This window comes from Myotis myotis, unplaced genomic scaffold (assembly GCF_014108235.1).
Source record: "Myotis myotis isolate mMyoMyo1 unplaced genomic scaffold, mMyoMyo1.p scaffold_m19_p_15, whole genome shotgun sequence".
Classification (NCBI taxonomy): Eukaryota; Metazoa; Chordata; class Mammalia; order Chiroptera; family Vespertilionidae; genus Myotis; species Myotis myotis.
This window is the reverse complement of record NW_023416319.1, coordinates 43,887,633-43,906,906: the sequence shown is the minus strand read 5'-3', so window position 1 is coordinate 43,906,906 and position 19,274 is coordinate 43,887,633. Positions and strand designations below refer to the sequence as shown.

General features: G+C 49.8%; 1 protein-coding gene across 2 annotated transcripts; it reads right to left on the bottom strand.

Annotated features, from left to right (window-relative positions):
- Positions 1-4,920: 4,920 nt before the first annotated feature.
- Positions 4,921-10,808, bottom strand: PLAU (plasminogen activator, urokinase). 2 transcript variants are annotated; one of them, XM_036337165.1, is made up of 11 exons: positions 10,732-10,808; positions 10,364-10,450; positions 9,873-9,897; positions 9,612-9,719; positions 9,016-9,190; positions 8,736-8,827; positions 8,338-8,548; positions 7,993-8,141; positions 7,260-7,400; positions 6,761-6,909; positions 4,921-6,066 (listed from the first exon to the last, which is right to left on the bottom strand). In XM_036337165.1, exons 2-11 carry the CDS (start codon positions 10,418-10,420, stop codon positions 5,890-5,892), a joined length of 1,284 nt encoding a protein of 427 aa, XP_036193058.1. In that variant the 5' UTR covers positions 10,421-10,450; positions 10,732-10,808; the 3' UTR covers positions 4,921-5,889. The 2 variants fall into 2 exon arrangements, with proteins under 2 accessions (XP_036193058.1, XP_036193060.1); XM_036337167.1 differs by having other exon boundaries at positions 5,966-6,096.
- Positions 10,809-19,274: the final 8,466 nt, after the last annotated feature.

Genomic DNA, 19,274 nt, shown 5'->3' with positions numbered 1-19,274 from the left:
AAACAGTAGGGACCCTGAAAACCTCCTTCCCCTGTCATACTCTGCCATGTTCCCTGTTCCTTTGCTGCTATGTGGATGCTGTTGGTGATTACAATTTGTATATTAATGGGTTTTTATATGAAACTAGAGGCCCGATGCACGAAATTCGTGCAAGGGGCTCGGCCCTCACAGCCCCGGCTGCCTCAGCCAGCCCTTGCAGCCCCAGCTTCATCTGGAAGGTCATCTGGAAGGACATCTGCAAGGTCATTCAGCTGTTCCGTCTAATTAGCATATTAGCTCTTTATTATATAGGATACTAGAGGCCCGATGCATGAAATTCACGCATGGGTCGGGTCCGTAGGCCTGGCTGGCAATCAGGGCCGATTGGGGCCTTTTGGCTGCCAGCCGGGGCCTTCCTTCATTTCGCACCGCCCCCTGATGGTCAGCATATGTCATAGCGAGCGGTTGAATTCCTGGTGGGTCAAACTCCCAAGGGGGCAATTTGCATATTAGCCTTTTATTATATAGGATGTTTGGTTGGGGGGAAAAGGTAATCAGAGGGTTATCTATAGGAGATAGATATGGATGTACATATAGGTACAGATAGAGATACAGAGACAAATAGAGATAAGAGATAGAGAGAGAGAGAGAGAGAGAGAGAGATCATCTCTAGGCATAATTGGAGAGTTTAAAAGTTTAAGTTTCCAGGCTTGTTGAAGTAAGAGTAGAATAATTTCCTCATGCTTCAGCCTACTTGATTTTAGTAATTTAACAGCTTGACTATAGTGACTCCATTTTGTTCTTCACTCTTTCCTCAAAGTGTAGGATCAAACCTTGGGGACTCAATATTTAGAATCAAGCAGAGGAGGTTGAGATTGCAAAGGAGGCCCAAGAAGCCAAAAATGTTAACAATGACTGTGGAATGCTGTGGAAGCATTGTACATTTATAGTTACTTTTACAACTGAGTGGAAATTTTTAAAGAAAAAAACAAAACCCTTTTATGACTCCTAACGTTAATTAACTTTCTAGATTTTGAAACAGTACCTGAGGGCAAGAGGTGATATTCTAAATATTTTACTAGCAGGACTTCGGAGCACCAACACTTTGATGGCAGCTGGAGGAGAGAGGGGTCTCAGAGGCCCCTGCCAGGCACTAACTCTGTGATTGCTGGATCCCAAAGAAGTGCAGAGAAGCTGGGTGGCAGGGGACAACATAGAGGGGACCTTGGGGCAGCTGCTATTCAGTGATTGAGTAGTACTGGAGCTTACTACTGAATACAAGCCCTGCCTAAGGATCCTTACCAGCAACCCCCTACCCCCCTCACCCCCACCCTCCCACACACACGTCCACTCTCTGCCTGCTCATTTCCCCAAACTCTTTTATCTACCACAGCAATTTATTCATCATTTCTTGTGAACTCCTTGCATTTTCACATCTTCATGATCTGCCCTATGCCTAGAATGCCTTTCTTCTCCTTATTTGGCAAATTCCTTTGAATCTTTGAAGACCAAGGTAAAATACCACCTCCTCTGTAAAATCCTCCTTGACTTCCCAAGGCAAAATTATTTGCTTTCTCATCATCATTCCATGCACTTTATACATACTTTCTCCCCCCAAATCGGTTTGTATTGATTTTTATTTTTTTATATAATATAACCATTTTATTTATTTATTTTAAATATATTTTTATTGATTTCAGAGAGGAAGGAGAGGGAGAGAGAGATAGAAACATCAGCTGCCTCCTACATGCCTCCTACTGGGGACCCCCACAACCCTTGACCGGAATCAAACCCAGAGCCCTTCAGTCTGCAGGCCGATATTCTGTCCACTGAGCCAAACCGGCTGGGAATATGTTTGTATTGATTTTAGAGAGAGAAGAAGGGAGAGAGAGAAACATCCATCAGCTGCCTCCTACTGGGGATCAAGGCCACAACCTGGGAATGGAGTCAGTGACCCCATGGTACATGGGACAATGCTCAACTAACTGAGCCACACCGGCCAGGGCAAATACTGGTTTTTTTTGTGGTTTTAAAATTATTTCTTTTTAAATTTAAAAAATAATACTGTTATTTTAAAAACAGCTCAGCAACATCTCTCACTGTGCCTGATTCAAAGGGAAGGCTCAAATGTTTTCTGCTAGGGAAGAAGGTGGACACACCGGGAATGAGTTTGGAGGGGTGCACGCAGGGATGTGGTGGTTGTGGAGGGTTGGTTTGAGGAACGCAGGGTGTAAGTGGAAATCAAGCTGAGTCCTGATAATGGAATGGTCTACAGAATATTTCAGAAGGAGGAGTTCTGGTGAAAACGGAAACCACTTCAGTGAAATCAGATTTCAACAAAAAAGGCTGAGGTTAGCTCGAGAAGGTGGTTTTCCTTTGAAACTGGTGGCTCAGTGTGGTCTCCTTTAAGAGGAAAGAACTATAATCTAGGTAGGGGGTTGAAATTCTGATACACTTACCCTGGACCCCCAACATCCTTGAAGTAGGGACCTTGGAAAGAGGGCCCTGCTGACAGGTCAGATGTCACAGTGCTTGGCTTGGATACTCTGCAGACAGCCGCTTGGCTCTGCCGCTTGCCAGCTGCATTGCCTTGAGCAAGTCACTCAACCTCTCTGTGCCTCCATTTTCTCTACTGTAAATGGGGCCAATGGTAACACCTTCCCTCTATGATCTTTGTGAGGATTAAACCAGACAATACGTGAAGAACTTAATACAGTGTCCAGCGCATGGTGAGCACTGGAAGGAGGCAGTCCCCACAGTGAGGGACATGTATCTGGAGCCATGAAACTGGTTGTGGAGGAGTCGCTGATGTCTGCCAGCCCTGAGTGACGTTCACAATTCAGGGAAGAGGCAGCAGCTGGCTGGGGGTCGGGGTGGTGGCTGGGAAATGGTCTGAAGAGAGTTAGCAGTGTCATTGCTCAATCCGACCAGTGGAGCTCACGCTTCCTGTTTTCAGTGTCTGTGAGCCCTGATGCTAGAGCTGCTCATGTTGGAACAGGATCTTCTTGGCCCCTGGGGGGGAATCCAGAGGTTGAGCAGCAACTCAGTCTGGGCTGGGCCCCTTAGCTTCACAGCACGCCTTTTCTCTCCTCACATTGCATTGGTGTGTTTCAGCTCACCCAAAACACACCAGTGCAATCCTAGGGTGGTAGAGGGGAGTGGGGTCCATTCAGTTCCCCAAGAATTTAAGTGGCTTTGCAATAATAGCCACTATTTTTGTGCCTTTACTAGGTGCCAGGATTATGCTGAGAGATTTATGAACTCATGAATCCTTATAATAATCCCAGGAGGGAAATAGTATTACCTCTTTTACAGATGAGGAAACAGAGGCACAGAGAGGTTAAGATTCTTTCCTAAATCACACAGCTAGTGTTAGAGCCAGGATTCCAGTCCTGGCCACCTGACTCCAAAATCCATGCTCTGAAACCACTACATCTTACTGAATAGGACAACGTGCTAGATTATGGGGATTAAAGACTGAATGTTTGGGCGCTTTCCTTCCACCTGCAGTGGATGGTCCATCAGCTTCTGATCAAGAGGAACAAGCAGATGTGAACCCAATAATCTGAAAGCCCACAACTCCTTTCAGTACAACAGGGTGATTCACCACAAGACAGTGGGCGTGGAGCCTGCAGCCCACGGCAAAGGTGTGGTCGTCATAAAGTGGAGAAGCGGGTAGTGAAAACTGGCCACCTCCTACATGCGGACCACCATCGACAAGAACTCAGGGCCCGGCACGTGATCCACAGGAACAATTACCGCCCGGATCGGCCCATGGCCGCCATGCACAGGGCCAGCTGCACCCTGTGCAGCCAGAAGCCCGTGAAGGTGAGGAGGAAGCGTTGCCCCACCAAGAGCTCCTGAGCACCTTCCACCCCCAAAGCAATAAAGGTATCAGCCAACTTTCCAAAAACAAAAACAAAAAGCTGAATACTCTGGATCCTTGCCCTCCCGGGACCCTAGGGAGCCCAGGAGACCTGGCACCCCCAAACCCCACGCAGAAAACTGTTTATGCAGAGAACACACGCTGGCCACATCTTGAATTTACTGGGCACTTCACATAATCTGGCCAATTGCCCCCAAAAGATACTCACTCAGGTGCTTATCGGAAACACCTGAGCTTTTCAAACCCACACAGCCTGGCACGAGCCCTGACCTGCATCACAGTCTCTGTGGGTGGAATACAGGCACGTATATTTTTTTAAAAGGCTCTCAGGTGACTTGGGTAAGAAACACTGCCAAACCCATTAACACCGCTTGGAAACTCCAGTATTTGGGCATCCAACCCTATCTCCCAGCCTGCCTTCTATACTCTAGTTCTTTAGAAGCTGATGTTTGGTTCAAAATATATGCTCACCTCCATTAGGCTACCAACCAGCGTCAGACTCTGAGCCACCTGATCGTAGGAATTGCAATGGCAGGTCATGAGCTCCATGAACAGATTGAGAAAACTCAGCACCAGCCCCACACAGTTAATGGGCAGTTATGTTTTCTGTTCCCTGAATGCCAACAGACTCGAGCTGAGCTGGGTTTTGGATCAATAATTTTCACTCATACAGGTGTTCTGCTTGGTTGAGGTCAGCTCTGGGGTTGTTGGGGGCAGAGTGCAGAGACTATGGTGAGACTAATACTAAAGAGGACCACCATGCAGATGTGTAAGACGTGCACTGCGCAAAAGCATCAGGCCAAGGAGGGCATTGGGGGTTGATACCCAGCCTGCCACCATTGACCAAGCTGCGGGTCCCTGGCTTACAACTCCTTTTGTACCTATGTGCCATGGAGAGCCTAACCTAGAACTCTGCCAGCTACTTCCCAAAGCCTCATTAACTCCAGAGATGCAGCCCCCAAAGAAACTCTGCGGTACATGCCCCCACGATCATTTTCTGCTCCCCAACTCCCTCCCATACCAACACCGGGAAAGAACGAAAGTCTTTAGAAAAATCACATTTTATTAATCATCTTTATTCAAAATTATAAAAATAGATATAAATAAAAATAGCAGAATATAATTATTAAATATTCAGTGTACAGGAGTGGTCCTCACCCCACTCAGTGAGGATTGGATGCATTTGGCTGAAAGGTCAGAAGGGATAACTGTCCAAGGAAGGGACATTTATGTGAAAGTGAAACTGAAAGTGTAATGCTGGTCACGAGCCATGACCAGAATGATACATTCCTAGGCATCATGGGAGACCCAGAGGCCCCAGGAGTGACCCGTGACCTCTCCTGACTGGTCATTCTATGTGGCATCACAGTCCATACAGTTTAGGGAAATATCTAGACTTACAATTAGACACAGGAACACCAGCTCTTACTCATTCTGACTCCTCACAGCCTGAACATAAGTGTGCAAATATACACATGCATAGATAATGTTTCCTGATACATTCATGGAATGTCAGAGCCCTACCCTCAAGTTATTAATGTTCCTGCTCCCCAAACCACTGTTCCCACATTGACCAAGCTCCCTCAAGAGACCTCAGTTCTGTTACACTTCCTAATTGGGAAATGATTCATTTCCCAATAATAGGCCTCATGAATGCCCTCTGTTGGGGAAGCTACCTCTCCTTCCCATGCATAGAAGATGCCATGTTTATCTCCAGAAGGCTTTAATCCAGAAAAAGACAAACTACTGGTCAGTACCATCTTGGACCAGGACCACCCCTCCATCCTGGCCAGAGGGGATCTGGGCATCCAGCACCCAGTCCTGGATCTGCGGATAAAGCCATTGTTGCTCACCCTGGTGGGCAGCACAAGCAAAACCATCTCTGCAGAGCCTATCTTCCTCAGTCTCTTCCTTATATGTGGCTGGTGCAGATGGAGCTACTGCAAAAATGACGGTCAGCGTGGGAGTGGGTGATGCTCCTCTCCTCCCTTGGCTCCCTGGGGGCCCCCAGAGGGCTAGGCCATTCAGGGGGCTAGGCCATTCTCTTCCCCGGTGTTAGTGCGGATCCAGGACAGGAAGTGTGAGACCCTCGTGTAGACACCTGGCTTGTCCTTCATGGCACATTCGCGGCCCCAGCTCACAATCCCAGTCAGAGTCAGGCGGTCTTGAATGGGGCAGGCCAGGGGCCCCCCTGAGTCTCCCTGTTAAGCCAAAAACACAAAAAGTGAGCCCTGGAAGAAGTTAGAAATTAATGATTAATTAATTAGAAATTAATGATTAATAAAATGTGATTTTCCTAAAGCCCTGGAAAGGGGTCATCGGATCCTACGACCCAATCATACCCAAGATAGACGGGAGAGTTTTCCAAAGTCAAAGTCCTTAGTGATTCCCATTTCCTACCACATCAAGTTCAAAATCCTCTGGTTGGCTTTCAAAGCCCTACTATCTGCCACTATTCCACCGATATTCCCAGACCCTACCTCTCTCCCATCCTGGAATATGCTGTGCTCACTCTCATTTTTGTATTTTGCAAATGAAATGCTCTCCAGGCTTCCCTCTGCCTCCTCAAATCCCTATTGAGCCACATCCTCCCCTCCGTGACCATCTAGTTGGCACTCAGCTCCCTCTCCTAAACATCTGATCATTTATCATTAACACCACACTCTGAACACTGAGCTATATTATTTTCTACTGTTTCTTCTTAGTCCTCCTCTCTCCCCCCACCTGAAGTGCCTAGCACAGAGACAGGCTGACAAGTGTTTGGTAAAAACGTAAGAATTGGTTTAAACCTAAAACTTGAGCCCCTGATTCTGGCTTCTTGTGGCTTTGGCTGCAGAGGCTCAGGAGCCCTGGAGAGAGGTGGGGATCATGGAGAGAGATGCTTAGAACTCTCACCTGGCAAGAATCTGTTGTCCACGCCGGGTCAGCAGCACACAGCATTTTGGTGGTGACCTCAGAGCCATAGTAGTGGGGCTGCTGACACTCCCGGTGGGAAACCAGTTTCACCACAGTCATTTTCAGCTGCTCTGGATACAGATAGTCGGCTAGATCGAAGAAACATGGAGACTTTTATGTTAAGCCGTGTCTGCCCAGCCCTTCTAATGGGACCCTCTGCCAGGGCGGGGACCAAAAAGTATTCCCACCAGGGAAAGCCCCTATTCTTTTTCCACCCAAATCTGAGTTTTTAGCCCAGTTATAGCCCCTCACCCTCCACTTATTTACCTTTATGGGTCATCATTCCCTAAACAGTGATCCCCACTCCATCTCTGGACCCATCTGCTACCTCCACAATGGTCCTTCTCTATCGTCACAGTCCTCCCTTAATCAAGCTGCGCTCACTTCCAGCTGACACCACTCCCCCAGGACCCCTCAGCCAGCCCCAAAGGTCACTTACAGGTATTCTCTTTTCCGAAGCCAGTGACCTCACAGCTTGTGCCGGAACGAGCATCCCCATCCACTGGGGGCAGGCAGATGGTCTGTATGGACCGGGATGGCTGTGCGCACTGGCCCGAGATGGAAATGATCTTCAGCAAGGCTGGGGGAAGGGGAAGAGGTCAGAGGGGAAAGATCACCACCTGGTCAGGCGGTCACCATCTCTGCCCTCCAAAAGCTGAGGGAGCAGCTGTCCATCGCTCGGTCAGTTAGGGTCAGAGGTCATCCCGGGAGGTGTGCTGGTAGGATGAAACAAGTTTCCCTTGTCCCATGCCTCATGGGCTTTGTTCCAGCCACGGGCAAAGGCGTGGGCAGCCAGGGCTACTGCATACAGCTGTACGAGGGTGCTGTTTTTTTTTTCCTACAAAAAGCCCTGACTGAGGTAGATGGGCTGAAATTCAGCCCCATCCTCCATCAAAGTTCTCTATCCTGGGACAGAGTCTGCCTCCAACAAAGGAAGGGGCATCCCAGTCTAAGCCACTGCCCACAGGGCCACTGCCACCCAGGGAGGGCTACCTGTTTGGAAATTCAGGGACTCTACAGGGGAGCACCCTAACCCTTGCCCACTGCTCCCTTTGTTGTGTAAAGTAGGGTCTTCAAGTTCCCCTGCAACCTCAACCTCCCACTTGAGTCTCTTTTTGAACCCCTCCTCTCTGGGTCATCATCATGATGGCAGATGAGGGTTTTCCACTCACCTATGTCATTGTGGTGAGCAAGAGTGTCAGCGCTGTAGTCCTCATGCAAGATGAGCTTTTCCACCTCGAACTTCATCTCGCCCCGTGTGTTGGAGTTAAGCTTTGACCGACCCAGGTAGACAATGTAGTCCTGCTTCTTTGGGTTATTACTGTGGGAAAGGAGGTCCTGTCACTTCCGAGCCCTCCCACCACAGTGACCTTGGAACATGACTCATCCCCGAGGCTCTGGGCCATAAGAAAGGGCTTAAGAGGGTAGAATTGAAGTGAAATCCTTTGCCGGGAAGGCGAAAGGGATGCGTCTGGGGTAGGGCAGGAGGGCCAGGGAGAAGAGACAGAGGGACGTACATGAAGCAGTGTGTGGCGCTGACCACCCAGCAAGGACTGATGAGGCTGCCACCGCATACGTAGGTGACAGAACCTCCACGGTGCTTCCTATAGATGGCTGCAAACCAAGGCTGGTCCTCAGTGTTGGTGAATCTTCCCCCGACAATCTTAAAGCGGGGCCTCAGAGCCTTCTGACCACACTGAAACCCTGCGTTTGCAGGAGGATTTCTTCCTGGAGGAGAAAGAGAGGGGTGTCTTAGGAAGATAGGTAGGATAAAGTGTCCCTCTCCTCATCCTCTGACCTCCCAGTTTTGGGGGGCCAGGCAAGCCTCCCTCCTCATCCCTCCTATGATGGAATAAGGGGGTATATGAATGTGTCCCCTTTCACCCACTGTCATAAACAGGTTGGTGACACTTACCTGCAGAGCAGTCGTTCACCATGCACTCTTGGATATGCTGATTTCGGCCAACCTGCACATAGCACCAGGGCTTTCTCTGGTTGTCTGGGTTCCTGGCAACACAGACAGGAGAGGGGTGTCATTTCCACACAGAATGTCTTTCCTGCATCCTCCCCTCCAAGAAAGACTCAACCAGAGGCCTGGCTATTCTCACGTGATGGCCAGCACTCTGGGAGCACAAGGGCGTGTTCAGAAGGGCTCTGTGAGGCCATGGGGAAGGTGCTTGCTGCCCCCACCTCACCTGCAGTAACTGTGTTTCCCCAGGCCCAGCTGGAGGGCATCAGGTCTGTGGGCATGGTACGTTTTCAGAATGACACTGGCAGAGTTCCAGGCCAGGCAAGGCCGGCCCGTGAAGCCAGTGTTGGCCGTTCCTCGGTAAGAATGACCATTTCCCTGGTAGCAAGTGGCCGACGTATCTATGGAAGGATTTGAGGATGAGAGAATATCAGAAAGAGGAGGAGGTTCAGGCAGGCATTTCAGAGATCCTGCCAGGCCTCAGTGACTTCAGGCCTGGCAGAAGACACTAGAAAAAGTCTCCTTCCCTCCCACTTCACATGTGTGCAGCCACAGCTTACAAGACAATGTGTGTTTACGTGTTAGACTCTGCCCTCCCAGTGCTGAGGGCACAGCCGTCTATCACTAGGTCCGTTAGGGTCCGAGGTCATCCTGGGAGGTGTGCTGGCAGGATGCAATGTGTCTATCACATTGCATAGGGATGATGCCCCCCCACTCCACCTCCACCTCCTACCCCTGCCTGCTCTTGCATCCAACTCATCTCTCCCTGCCCCCAAATCTCTTGTGCCCCCTCCCCTGCCAGACAGAGTAGGATCTCCATACCTATCTCACAGTGTTCCCCCTGGAATTTCTTTGGGCAGTTGCATCGATGAATGTTGGAGAAGTACTTGTAGGACACACATGTTCCTCCATTCAGACAGCCACAGCTTGCTGAAAATCACAAAGGCGGGGGTGAGTAAGCAAGGAGCAGGGAGGAGGTAAGCGGGGGAGCCAGCCCTGCATCAGGGACAGGGAAGGGCCGTCTCCCGAGGCTTCTCCAAGATGTTTGTGCAGCCAGATATTGTGCAAGGGACGGATACTCACATGCACCAGATTCTGCATGGCTGTCCTGGAAAAGATAAGGGGAGGGGAATGGTCACCAAAGGCCCCACACCCCGGGGGCCTCAGGGTGTGGATAAACTGGCCCCAGTCCCAAAACTCATCCTTCCCTACAGCTCCCTCTCTCCTCACCCCGGTCCTATTAACTAGCCCTCAAATGGAAGGTCGATCATGGGTTTCCAGAGAAGAGAAGTGGCTTGACTCAAGCAAGCTTCACAGATCAGGTGACAACAGGCTGGGGCCTTTGCAAAGGCTTCTTCCTCTCCAGCCTGCAACTCCCTTGGTTCTCAAGGCCCCCTCGGCCACACCTGTCCCCTTAACCCGGAGGGTCTGGCCCTGCAGTGGATGGAATGGCCGGGGGCGGGGGGGGGGGACGGACCAGCTCCCCACCAGCCCCTTCCTTCCCCTGGCGCTGTTCTGGGGGGTCGTGCAAGCCCCCTCCCACCGCCATGAGTCAAAGCAGGGACGCCGCTTACTTCGCAGTTGCTCACGACCAGAGCGCAGAGCAGCAGGCACGCCCGCGGGATTCTCATGGTGCCGAGGCTGGGGCTCCGGGCAGCGGCCTGCGCGGGAAGGAGAAGTCAGGGAGGAGCCGAGGAGCGAGAAGCGCGCCGGGCGGGTCGCGGCAGCGCAGGGTGGTGCCCCTGGGTCACCTGCGAGGCGAGCCCGCGGTGGTCTCCCCTCCCTGGGATTCAGGGGCTCGGCACCGCCGGGACCGGCACCCGCAGGGACGCGTGGGCACGCGGAGCGGAGACGGCGCGCAGCCGGGCAGCGGGCGGGGGGCAGGGACGCCGCAGGAGCGGGGCGCGCATCCTCCGGCCGCGGCGGGGGCGGCTGCACTCACCGGCAGCGGCGCGGGTCGGGCGGCGCGGACAGGTGGACGCGGTGCTACTCGCCGGGTTCTGGGCTCCGGTCTCCCCGCTGTGAGGCGCGGGCTGTATATTAAGACCCGCCCAGGCGCTGGCCCCGCCCCGGCCCGGCTCGTCCCGTCCACTCCCTTCCCCCCCCCCCCCCGCCCCCGTCCCGTCCCGTCCACTCCCTTCCCCACCTCCCCCCTTCCCGGGAGCCCGCCGCCCGGACCCTGCACGTTTCCTCTACGGTGACGGAGCGTGAGCAGCAGCGCGTCCCGGCGGTGGGGACGCACCGGGTCTGAGCTGATTGATACAGAGGCACCTACATCCCCAGGCCTGGGCCCCGCCCAGGGCAGCCCACCCCCACCCACACACCCAGTTGCGGAGAGGAGGGGCGCGGGGGAGCGATGATGCCTCCCCCCGGGCCCCGAGGTCAGCTCCTCTCCAGCCGCCCCGCCTGGTCCTCCACCTGCCCGGGAGGGTGCGTGAGGACCCCGGGTACCGGGCACGGTCCGCAGGTCTCAGGGCTGTGGAGTCTTTTTCTCAAGGTGCAAGTGCATATGTCACGTCCTCGCTGAAAACACAGACGAAACACTGGTAACAGAGGCTGCTTATGTCGAATGCCGGCTCTCCCCAAAATGATCAGCACACCCAGTAGATAAGACCAAGCTGAGACCTCGGGGAGCGAGTCTGGTAGTGCATGAGGAAGGGGGAAGGCGAGGTCGGGTTTTAGTGAGGATTTGCAGTTTGGTCAAAGGGCATTCTTGGGCAGTGAGGGCTTGTTTGGCGGGGGATCGAGCAAAAAAGAAAGCGAGGGCCTGGTAAGGATTAGACTAGGGTCGTGACACAGATTGTAAGAGGGTGAAAACAAAGTCTTAGGGCCCAAACTGGTGATGCTTCCTTTCTGTGGAAATGTTGATGGGTCTTTCGGGAAGTTCCTGTAATGAACAATCCATTTGTTGATTTTTTTTTGTTTTAAATAGATTTTGATTGATTTCAGAGAGGAAAGGAGAGAGATAGAAACATCAGTGTTGAGAAAAGCATTGATCCGCTGCCTCCTGCATACCCCTTACAGGGGATGGAGCCCCCAACCCAGGCATGTGCCCTGATGGGGAATCAAATCCTGAGCTCCAGGTTCATTGGTGGAAGCTCAACCACTGAGCCACACGGTGGGACTGAGCAATCCATGTATGTGCCTGGGCCAGCGTACAGTTAGTTAACACAGACAATGGAATAATAAAGTCTTATTGATATAGACAGTGAGCTGTAAAGGGGTAGGACATTCCGTTTTCACCTGTAAGGAGAGGAATTGGGGAACTGGAGGGCAAGAAAGAAAAGATTTATTTAACACAGTGTAAGTTTTTGAAAACACATCTTTGTATCATCCATTCCCCAAAAAGACAGACTTTCAAATGCATGTTTGTTTAGTGTTCTACTTCATCACAGGGCATTGTTTCTAATAAGATAAAGTAATTGCTTGTCAGGTAAGACTGACCTCCAGTACGACTGACCAGGTATAAAGGACTCAGCCTGCTCTTCTTGTACAAGGCAAAGAGTTTTGTACACAGACACATGCACACGTACATATCCCTCTGGCATAGTTGAAGGAGCACAGTGGCGACTCTGGGGTTCATTCACCACCCCCCTCCCCCGACAACACACCCCCCCAACCTGGGCTTGGGGGTCACTTGGATCCTACCCACCAAGACTGTCCCCCCTGATGGGAGACGAGAGGTCTGAGTCCCTGTAAACTCACTAGAAGCCCAAGACCACACCCAAGACTTGGTTTCTCTCCCTGCTACACCTGCAGCATTTTGCTGCCTGGCAAACCTGGACCTTCAGTCTGGGTCCACTTGAGAGGGACAGGTGGAGGAGGGCAGGGACAGTGCCAGACCTCTCCGCTCTGTTCCAGCCAGAGGTCTCAGGGTGCCAGCCTCTGCCTGCAGAAAGTGTAAGTTAACCATCCAGCTATAGCAGCGGTTCTCAACCTGTGGGTCGTGACCCCTTTGGTGGTCGAACGATCTTTTCACAGGGGTCGCCTAAGACCATCCTGCATATCAGATATTTACATTACGATTCATATCAGAAGCAACATTGCAGTTATGAAGTAGCAACAAAAATAATTTTATGGTTGGGTCACAACGTGAGGAACTGTATTTAAAGGGCCAGAAGGTTGAGAACCACTGAGCTACAGGGAGGCAGGTGACCCACCATCCTCCAGAGAGAGTTCTTCTGCACGCCCGGCTAACCGGGCGAAGCTGCCAGCCTCCGGGAAGACGGACTGAGTCAGAGTGCTAATAGTCTCAAAGCGGCCTCACTACTTCCTCCAGAAGACAGTGACATGTTCTGTTTGGATTTAGAGTCCATTAATTGTAAATAAACGTGATCGAATGTAAACAGGGATGTTGCAGCCCTAGGACTTACCCCGAAACTCAGGTTAGTGATCAGGAAATTCCCAGCAGACTGCCATGATTCACAGAGCTCCCCGGCAGCTCTCATGACTCCAGATTACTTGGCTGGAGGCTGTCATGCTGATTTTTGAGAGCAGGATGACTTCATTTCCTCCCCAACAAAGAGGCTTGGAGACCGTTATGCAGCCAGCATGACACCCCTCTACTCCTTCCTTCCCTCTGCGGCCTCCTCACCTGGCTGAACAATCCTGGGGCCTCCAACTCTTCACAAAACTTCCCCTCCACTCTGTGACCTTTGAGCTCTCTGAAATCCCTGTGTCCGTCTTTTGGTGCACAGTCTGTGCTAGTCTTTTAATTCTTTAAGGACAGAAACTACATCTTAACTATCTTTGTCTCTCCCTCGGCATTTGTGCATTCCTTGTTCACATAGGTGCTTTCTTATGAATGAATTGGTGAACAAGTAGAAACAGAGAGCTCTGGGGCACTTTGGAAGTTTTCTGCCTCTCTCTCTCTCTCTCTCTCTCTCTCTCTTCTTTTTGCCATAAAAAAATAAAAATACTGGCATTGTTTCTGTCCTGTGCTAAAAAGCACTTTGCAACAAATCCTCTTTAAGCTCACAATTGCCTTATGATGTATTAGGAGACATTCCCATTTTGCAGATGAGAAAAATGAGGTGGAGAGGAGATATATAGTTGATGACTGGCAAAGCCAGCAAGGATCATTAGAACTTGATCCTTATTCCTGTGCTCGCTACCTCACTTCCTCCAGAAGAGAGGGGTACAAGACAGAATGCCGCCAGGGGAGGGCCAGGTGATGAAAGATGTTGCAGCTCAGGGGAGCCCTCCTGTTGGCCTTGGAGAGCTCCTTCCAGAAACACTCCTGGGACGCTGGGCTCTGACTCCCGGGACGCCCTTGCGGTGTGCAATGTGAGTTGGTTGCTTGCCTGAGATCCAGGAACTAGCGTGGTGATCTAGGCTCTCTGACACTGCTGTCAAGAGTGAGAGAATAAGGAACTGAATGTGTGTGACTTCATTCTGTTCCTGACTCCCAGGGGAAAGCTACCAGTCCCCTGGCTCTCAGAGGTCCAGACCTTCTAAGTCAGATGTGGCCACAGAGACCAATGGAGGGCCCCCTTTCCCGGAGCTGCTCGTAAAAGAACAGGCAGATGCCAGGTGTTCAAGGAGGGCGAGGATGTCGGAAATTAGTCCTGAGGCTGTGTCCAGGAAACTGGGTCCCTGAGGGGTTATTTTTTTTTCTCTTCTTTTCTTTTTTCTTTTTCCCACTCCCCGCCCATACCCTCCACTTCCTCCCCTGAAGCGCTATTGTCTTTCTTTTCTTTTTTTCACTCCCCACCCATACCCTCCACTTCCTCCCCTGAAGGGCTATTTTCTGACCAGCATGACCCAAAAGGAAGTTCATATGGAGTCACAGGATGCTATACCAAGAATGTTCCGCGTGGTTCTACAGAGAGAATGAATGACCTTACACTCTTGATCTCAGCTCCCCATCCACAAAACAAGGCAATGCCTGCCTTGCCGGTGCCTTACTTTGCAGATTAAATGAGATCAGGCTTGTGTGATGAAAGCATTTCTTCATTCCTTTATTCATTCATTCATTCATTCATTCATTCAATGTTTATCACGGACCTACTGTGTGCCAGGCATAGTTCCAGATGCTAGAGATAAAAGGATGGACTTTATAAACTGTAATTCCTACCCTGAGTGCCTGCTGCCTCACCTTTCTGACTATGGCTATACTGACCCAGGAGACCCGGGGCATTCTCTGGAGTCCACCTCAGGATTCCGATTAAGTGGGGATGCTGTGTCCTTAGCAAACAGTTCCCAGCAACTGGCCAGCTGCATGTGCTGCTCGCCCCCGCAGCCCCGACTCCTACTCCCTGCCTCTCCTCTCCCTTCTCACTGGCCAGAAGCTCTTCTCTCTCCTCCCTACACCTGGGGCAGACAGACTCCTCTGCGGTTAGGAAGAAGGCACCGAATGCTGGTCACCCAGCTTCCTGGGGTCTGAGGACTCCTTTTCCCTGCCTATTTCGTTCTGAGAGGAAGATGCTGTTCTCACTGGCAGCAGCACTAAAAGCCAGGTCTGGGCCTGTAACATGATAGGGAAGCTGCTAGGCCCCCAGTGGCCTGTGGAAAGAGTGGGGCGGGGAAGCCACATTCTTGCCTCCTTACTCATGGACAGCAACGAGCCCCAGGGGCTGCTCCCTGAGGTTATGCTCTGTCTCAGCCCTCCAGCCTTAGCCCATGCTCCCTACCCTTCTCTTCCTCACCATCTCTGACCCAATTCCTAGCCAGATCTCTGCACGAATATTTGGAGATTTGGTCAAATTTTTTTTTTTTTTGGTCCCTAACCTAAACCCAGTTACTCCCTAAGTCAGGAACGTGTTACCTTAAAGGAGTGTTGTTGGTCATGGATTTCCAGACTTTGTGAATTCTAAGTCCCCACCAGAAACCAAAGCTAGGCCCAGGCTCTGGAACTTTTGCTCCGAGCCCAAGCTACCATGTTGGATGGCAATGGCTGCTGAACTGGAAGGTAGAGGTGGTACCAAGGGCTAGGATGGGAAACCAGAAACTGGTGGATTTCCAAAAAGTGCCAAGAAGTCAAGGACGTTTAAGGAAATATGTTCAGCCAGGAGCTAATATTCTAAAAAACTTGTTCATAAAAAAACCAACGTAACATTCATAGCCCATTTGATGTATAATTTCATGTGCTCGTGGCTCTCCAAAGTTGGATTCTATATGCTACTCTGTCTTTAAAACAAGTGCAGCCCTAGCTGGTTTGGCTCAGTGGATAGAGCGTCGGCCTGTGGACTGAAGGGTCCCAGGTTCGATTCTCCTCAAGGGCACATGCCCGGGTTTGTAGGCTCGATCCCCAGTAAGGGGTGTGCAGGAGGCAGGCAATCAATGATTCTCTCTCATCATTGATGTTTCTAGCTCTCCCTCTCCCTTCCTCTCTGAAATCAATAAAAATTAAAAATAAAATAAAATAAAAGAAGCAAGTGCAAGCACTTCCCTTTCCATTACACTGAGAGGAAAACAGAGGGCCAATACAGGGAAGTGAATCATCTGAGTTCATTCACTGAAAATGATGAGAATCAGAGTTCACCGGTTTTGAGGAACCTCATGACACATTTCCACCCTCTCTCCTCCTATTCTGAATCCTCACTCCTCCCTTCCTGGTCACTCTCAATCCCCACCTCCAGTCTCTTCCTGCTTCCTACCCACCTGCAGAAGGTGCTTTTTACTTCAAGGAGTTTTGGAAGGTACCGTAGGACCAAATAGATGGACGTCTGTGGATACAAGGAGCAAGGACACAGCAGGGGGCCCTGTGATAGGTGTGTGTGCAGAGTGAGTGGAAGGAATAGGATGTAAGTCATCTAACCAGGAGGCTCCTGTTGGGAAGTGTGACGGGGACTAAAAAAGAGAATAACCAGCTTGCTTTCCAACGTGGGCCCTGCAGAGAATAGTGGCGAGGAAAAGAAGGCCTGTCCTGCCATCAGCAAGGTAGTGACCAGAGAATACACTATCGACATTCACAAGTGCATACACAGAGTGAGTTTCAAGAAGCGGACCCAGCCCGGCCGACATGGATCAGTGGTTGAGTGTAGGCCGTGCAGGAGGCAGCCAATCAATGATTCCCTCTCATCATTGATATTTCTCTCTCTCTCTTCCTCTCCCTTCATCTCTGAAATCAATAAAAAATATATATTTTTTTTAAAAAGCGTACCCAGTTCAAGTCAGACTTTGAGGAAAACGTTCTTCCTTTTGCTTAATATAGCCAGCCACAGTTGTGTCTGCTGGGTCTAGACAGAGAAGTGATCACTGGGTTTTCTGGTTATGCTCATATGTCTGTGTGGAACCATCAATGTCTAGTCTTCCTTTCTCACAACCATTATTCACCCTTGTTTATATGATGGGGATGCCCTAGGGTTCTTCTGTGGAGAAATAAAAATAGCACCTACTTATTTTTTTAAAATTTATCTTTATTGATTTCAGAGAGGAAGGGAGAGGGAGAGAGAGAGAGGAACATCAATGATGAGAGAGAATCATTGATTGGCTGCCCCCTGCGCACCCCCTACTGGGGATCGAGCCTGCAACCCAGGCAGGTGCCCTTGGCCGGAATCGAACCTGGGACCCTTCAGTCTGCAGGCTGACACTCCATCCACTGAGCCGGACCAGGTAGGGCAGCACCTACTTATTGAACATGCATTTTATTGGGCAGGCATTGGGTAACAGGATGCATTTTCTCATTTAATCCTCATTGAGGGAGATGCAATGTCATTCCCCACTTTATGGGTAAGGAAGCTGAGTTTCTAAGAGATTATGGTCAAACCCAGGTTTCTGACTCCACACGCTGTGTTGATAATCACTATGACAGTGTTATCGCTTTACCCCTTCCTGAGGAAAAAAACAGTACCCTGTCGAGTAGGTGTCAGATTCTGTAATAAGAAACATTCACTAATGGTATTTTTTTCAGCCTTATCTGATGATAAGAAGCACCTGGTTTGAAGGTTTAAAAAATACAGCGTTTCAGGTTACTTCCTCAGAAATTCTGGTTCATTGGGTCCAGGATGCTTACCACGAAATAAGTGTGAGGGAAATCACAGCCAATGCATATGGAAGGAGTGTTGGTTGATTTTTTCACCTGGGAATGGCCAATGCCATTAGGAACTTTCTCTCTATTGGGGTGTCTACTCCACCCTGTAGGAGCCGCATGACTCCACGAGGTGAACATAGAGGTGGAAAAGGTCCAGAGCTGGAAGACCAACTTTTAGGCAAAGCTTCCCAGACAGGAATGAATCAAGTCGGGGATGTACGCCTGAGAGCCTGTGCCAACCCAGCCGCCCTGGGGCGGCTTTTCTAAAGCATCTCATCTCCAAACGTTAATTGCTTCAGCACCTTTACACTTGTTCTTTTGTTAGATCCTAGCGATAGTTTCATTTTTAAAATGCCAAATGGATAGCTAACCAAGGGACTTTTCCATAGGGAGACTGAGTTTGGAGAATCAGATAATGCTCAAAGTCATGGCAGTGAAGGAGAACTTGGCTTCCTAAAACCTCAGGAAAATTGGGAGAAAATGAGTAGAGGTGAGAACCCAGCAGAACTGAGAATACCCGAACTTGCTAGTACCTTTCTATCTGTGATAGCGCCTCACAGTTCCTGTGCTGGCCCCTTTCCAAGCTTCAAGAAAGTCTTCTCAAGCTTCTTATTTGTTCCCTAGTTTCTTCTGTTTCCATCTGAGTAGAACTGGAGTTTCAGAGCATCATCCCTTTGCAAGGAGGGTGGGACCGACCTCCAACAACGGTGGACCGAGCTGCTCATGGGATGACCACGATTAGCATTTTTAGTCAAGAAGAAAGCAACAGTAACATTCTCCTCATGCACTGTGTCCGAAGATGTATACAGTCTGCCTCACAGCAGTCAGCCTCTTCTATTCGTAAAGAAAATTCTATCCCAAGTTCTAAAAGTAAAAGGATTGAGCTCAGTTCAAACAGTTCATTTTATTCAATCAACTAAAAATTACTTTCAAATATCTAAGGCATGCCTAGCCCTGTGCTAGGCCCTGAGATCCCTGCCCTGAAAAACTTTAAAATCTGATAAAGGAGACAAAAGGACTATACATAAAACAATTACAAAGCCATTAAGCTATGGTGATGGAAGGAGACTTGACTTGGGGTGATGAACACACAATACAATGACATATTATCGAATTTTATATCTGAAACCTATATAATTTTATTAACCAATGTCACCACAGTAAGTTCAATAAAAAAGAAAATCATTAAAAATAATTTTTTTAAAAGCCATTAAGCAAGATGGCTACTTTAGGGGGAAAGAAACAACAGAAAATAAGTTGGAACCCTTGTGTACTGTTGGTGGGAATGTAAAATGATGCAAACCAATATGGAAAACAGGATGGCAGTTCCTAAAAATACATAAATAAATAAATAAATAAACAAACAAACAAACAAACGTAGAACTTGCAAATGACCCAGCAATCCCACTTCGGAGTATATATCCAACAGAACTGAAAGAGAGTCAAAGAGATATTTGCACACTCGTGTCATAGCAGCACTATACGCAATAGCCAAGAGGTGGAGCAACCCA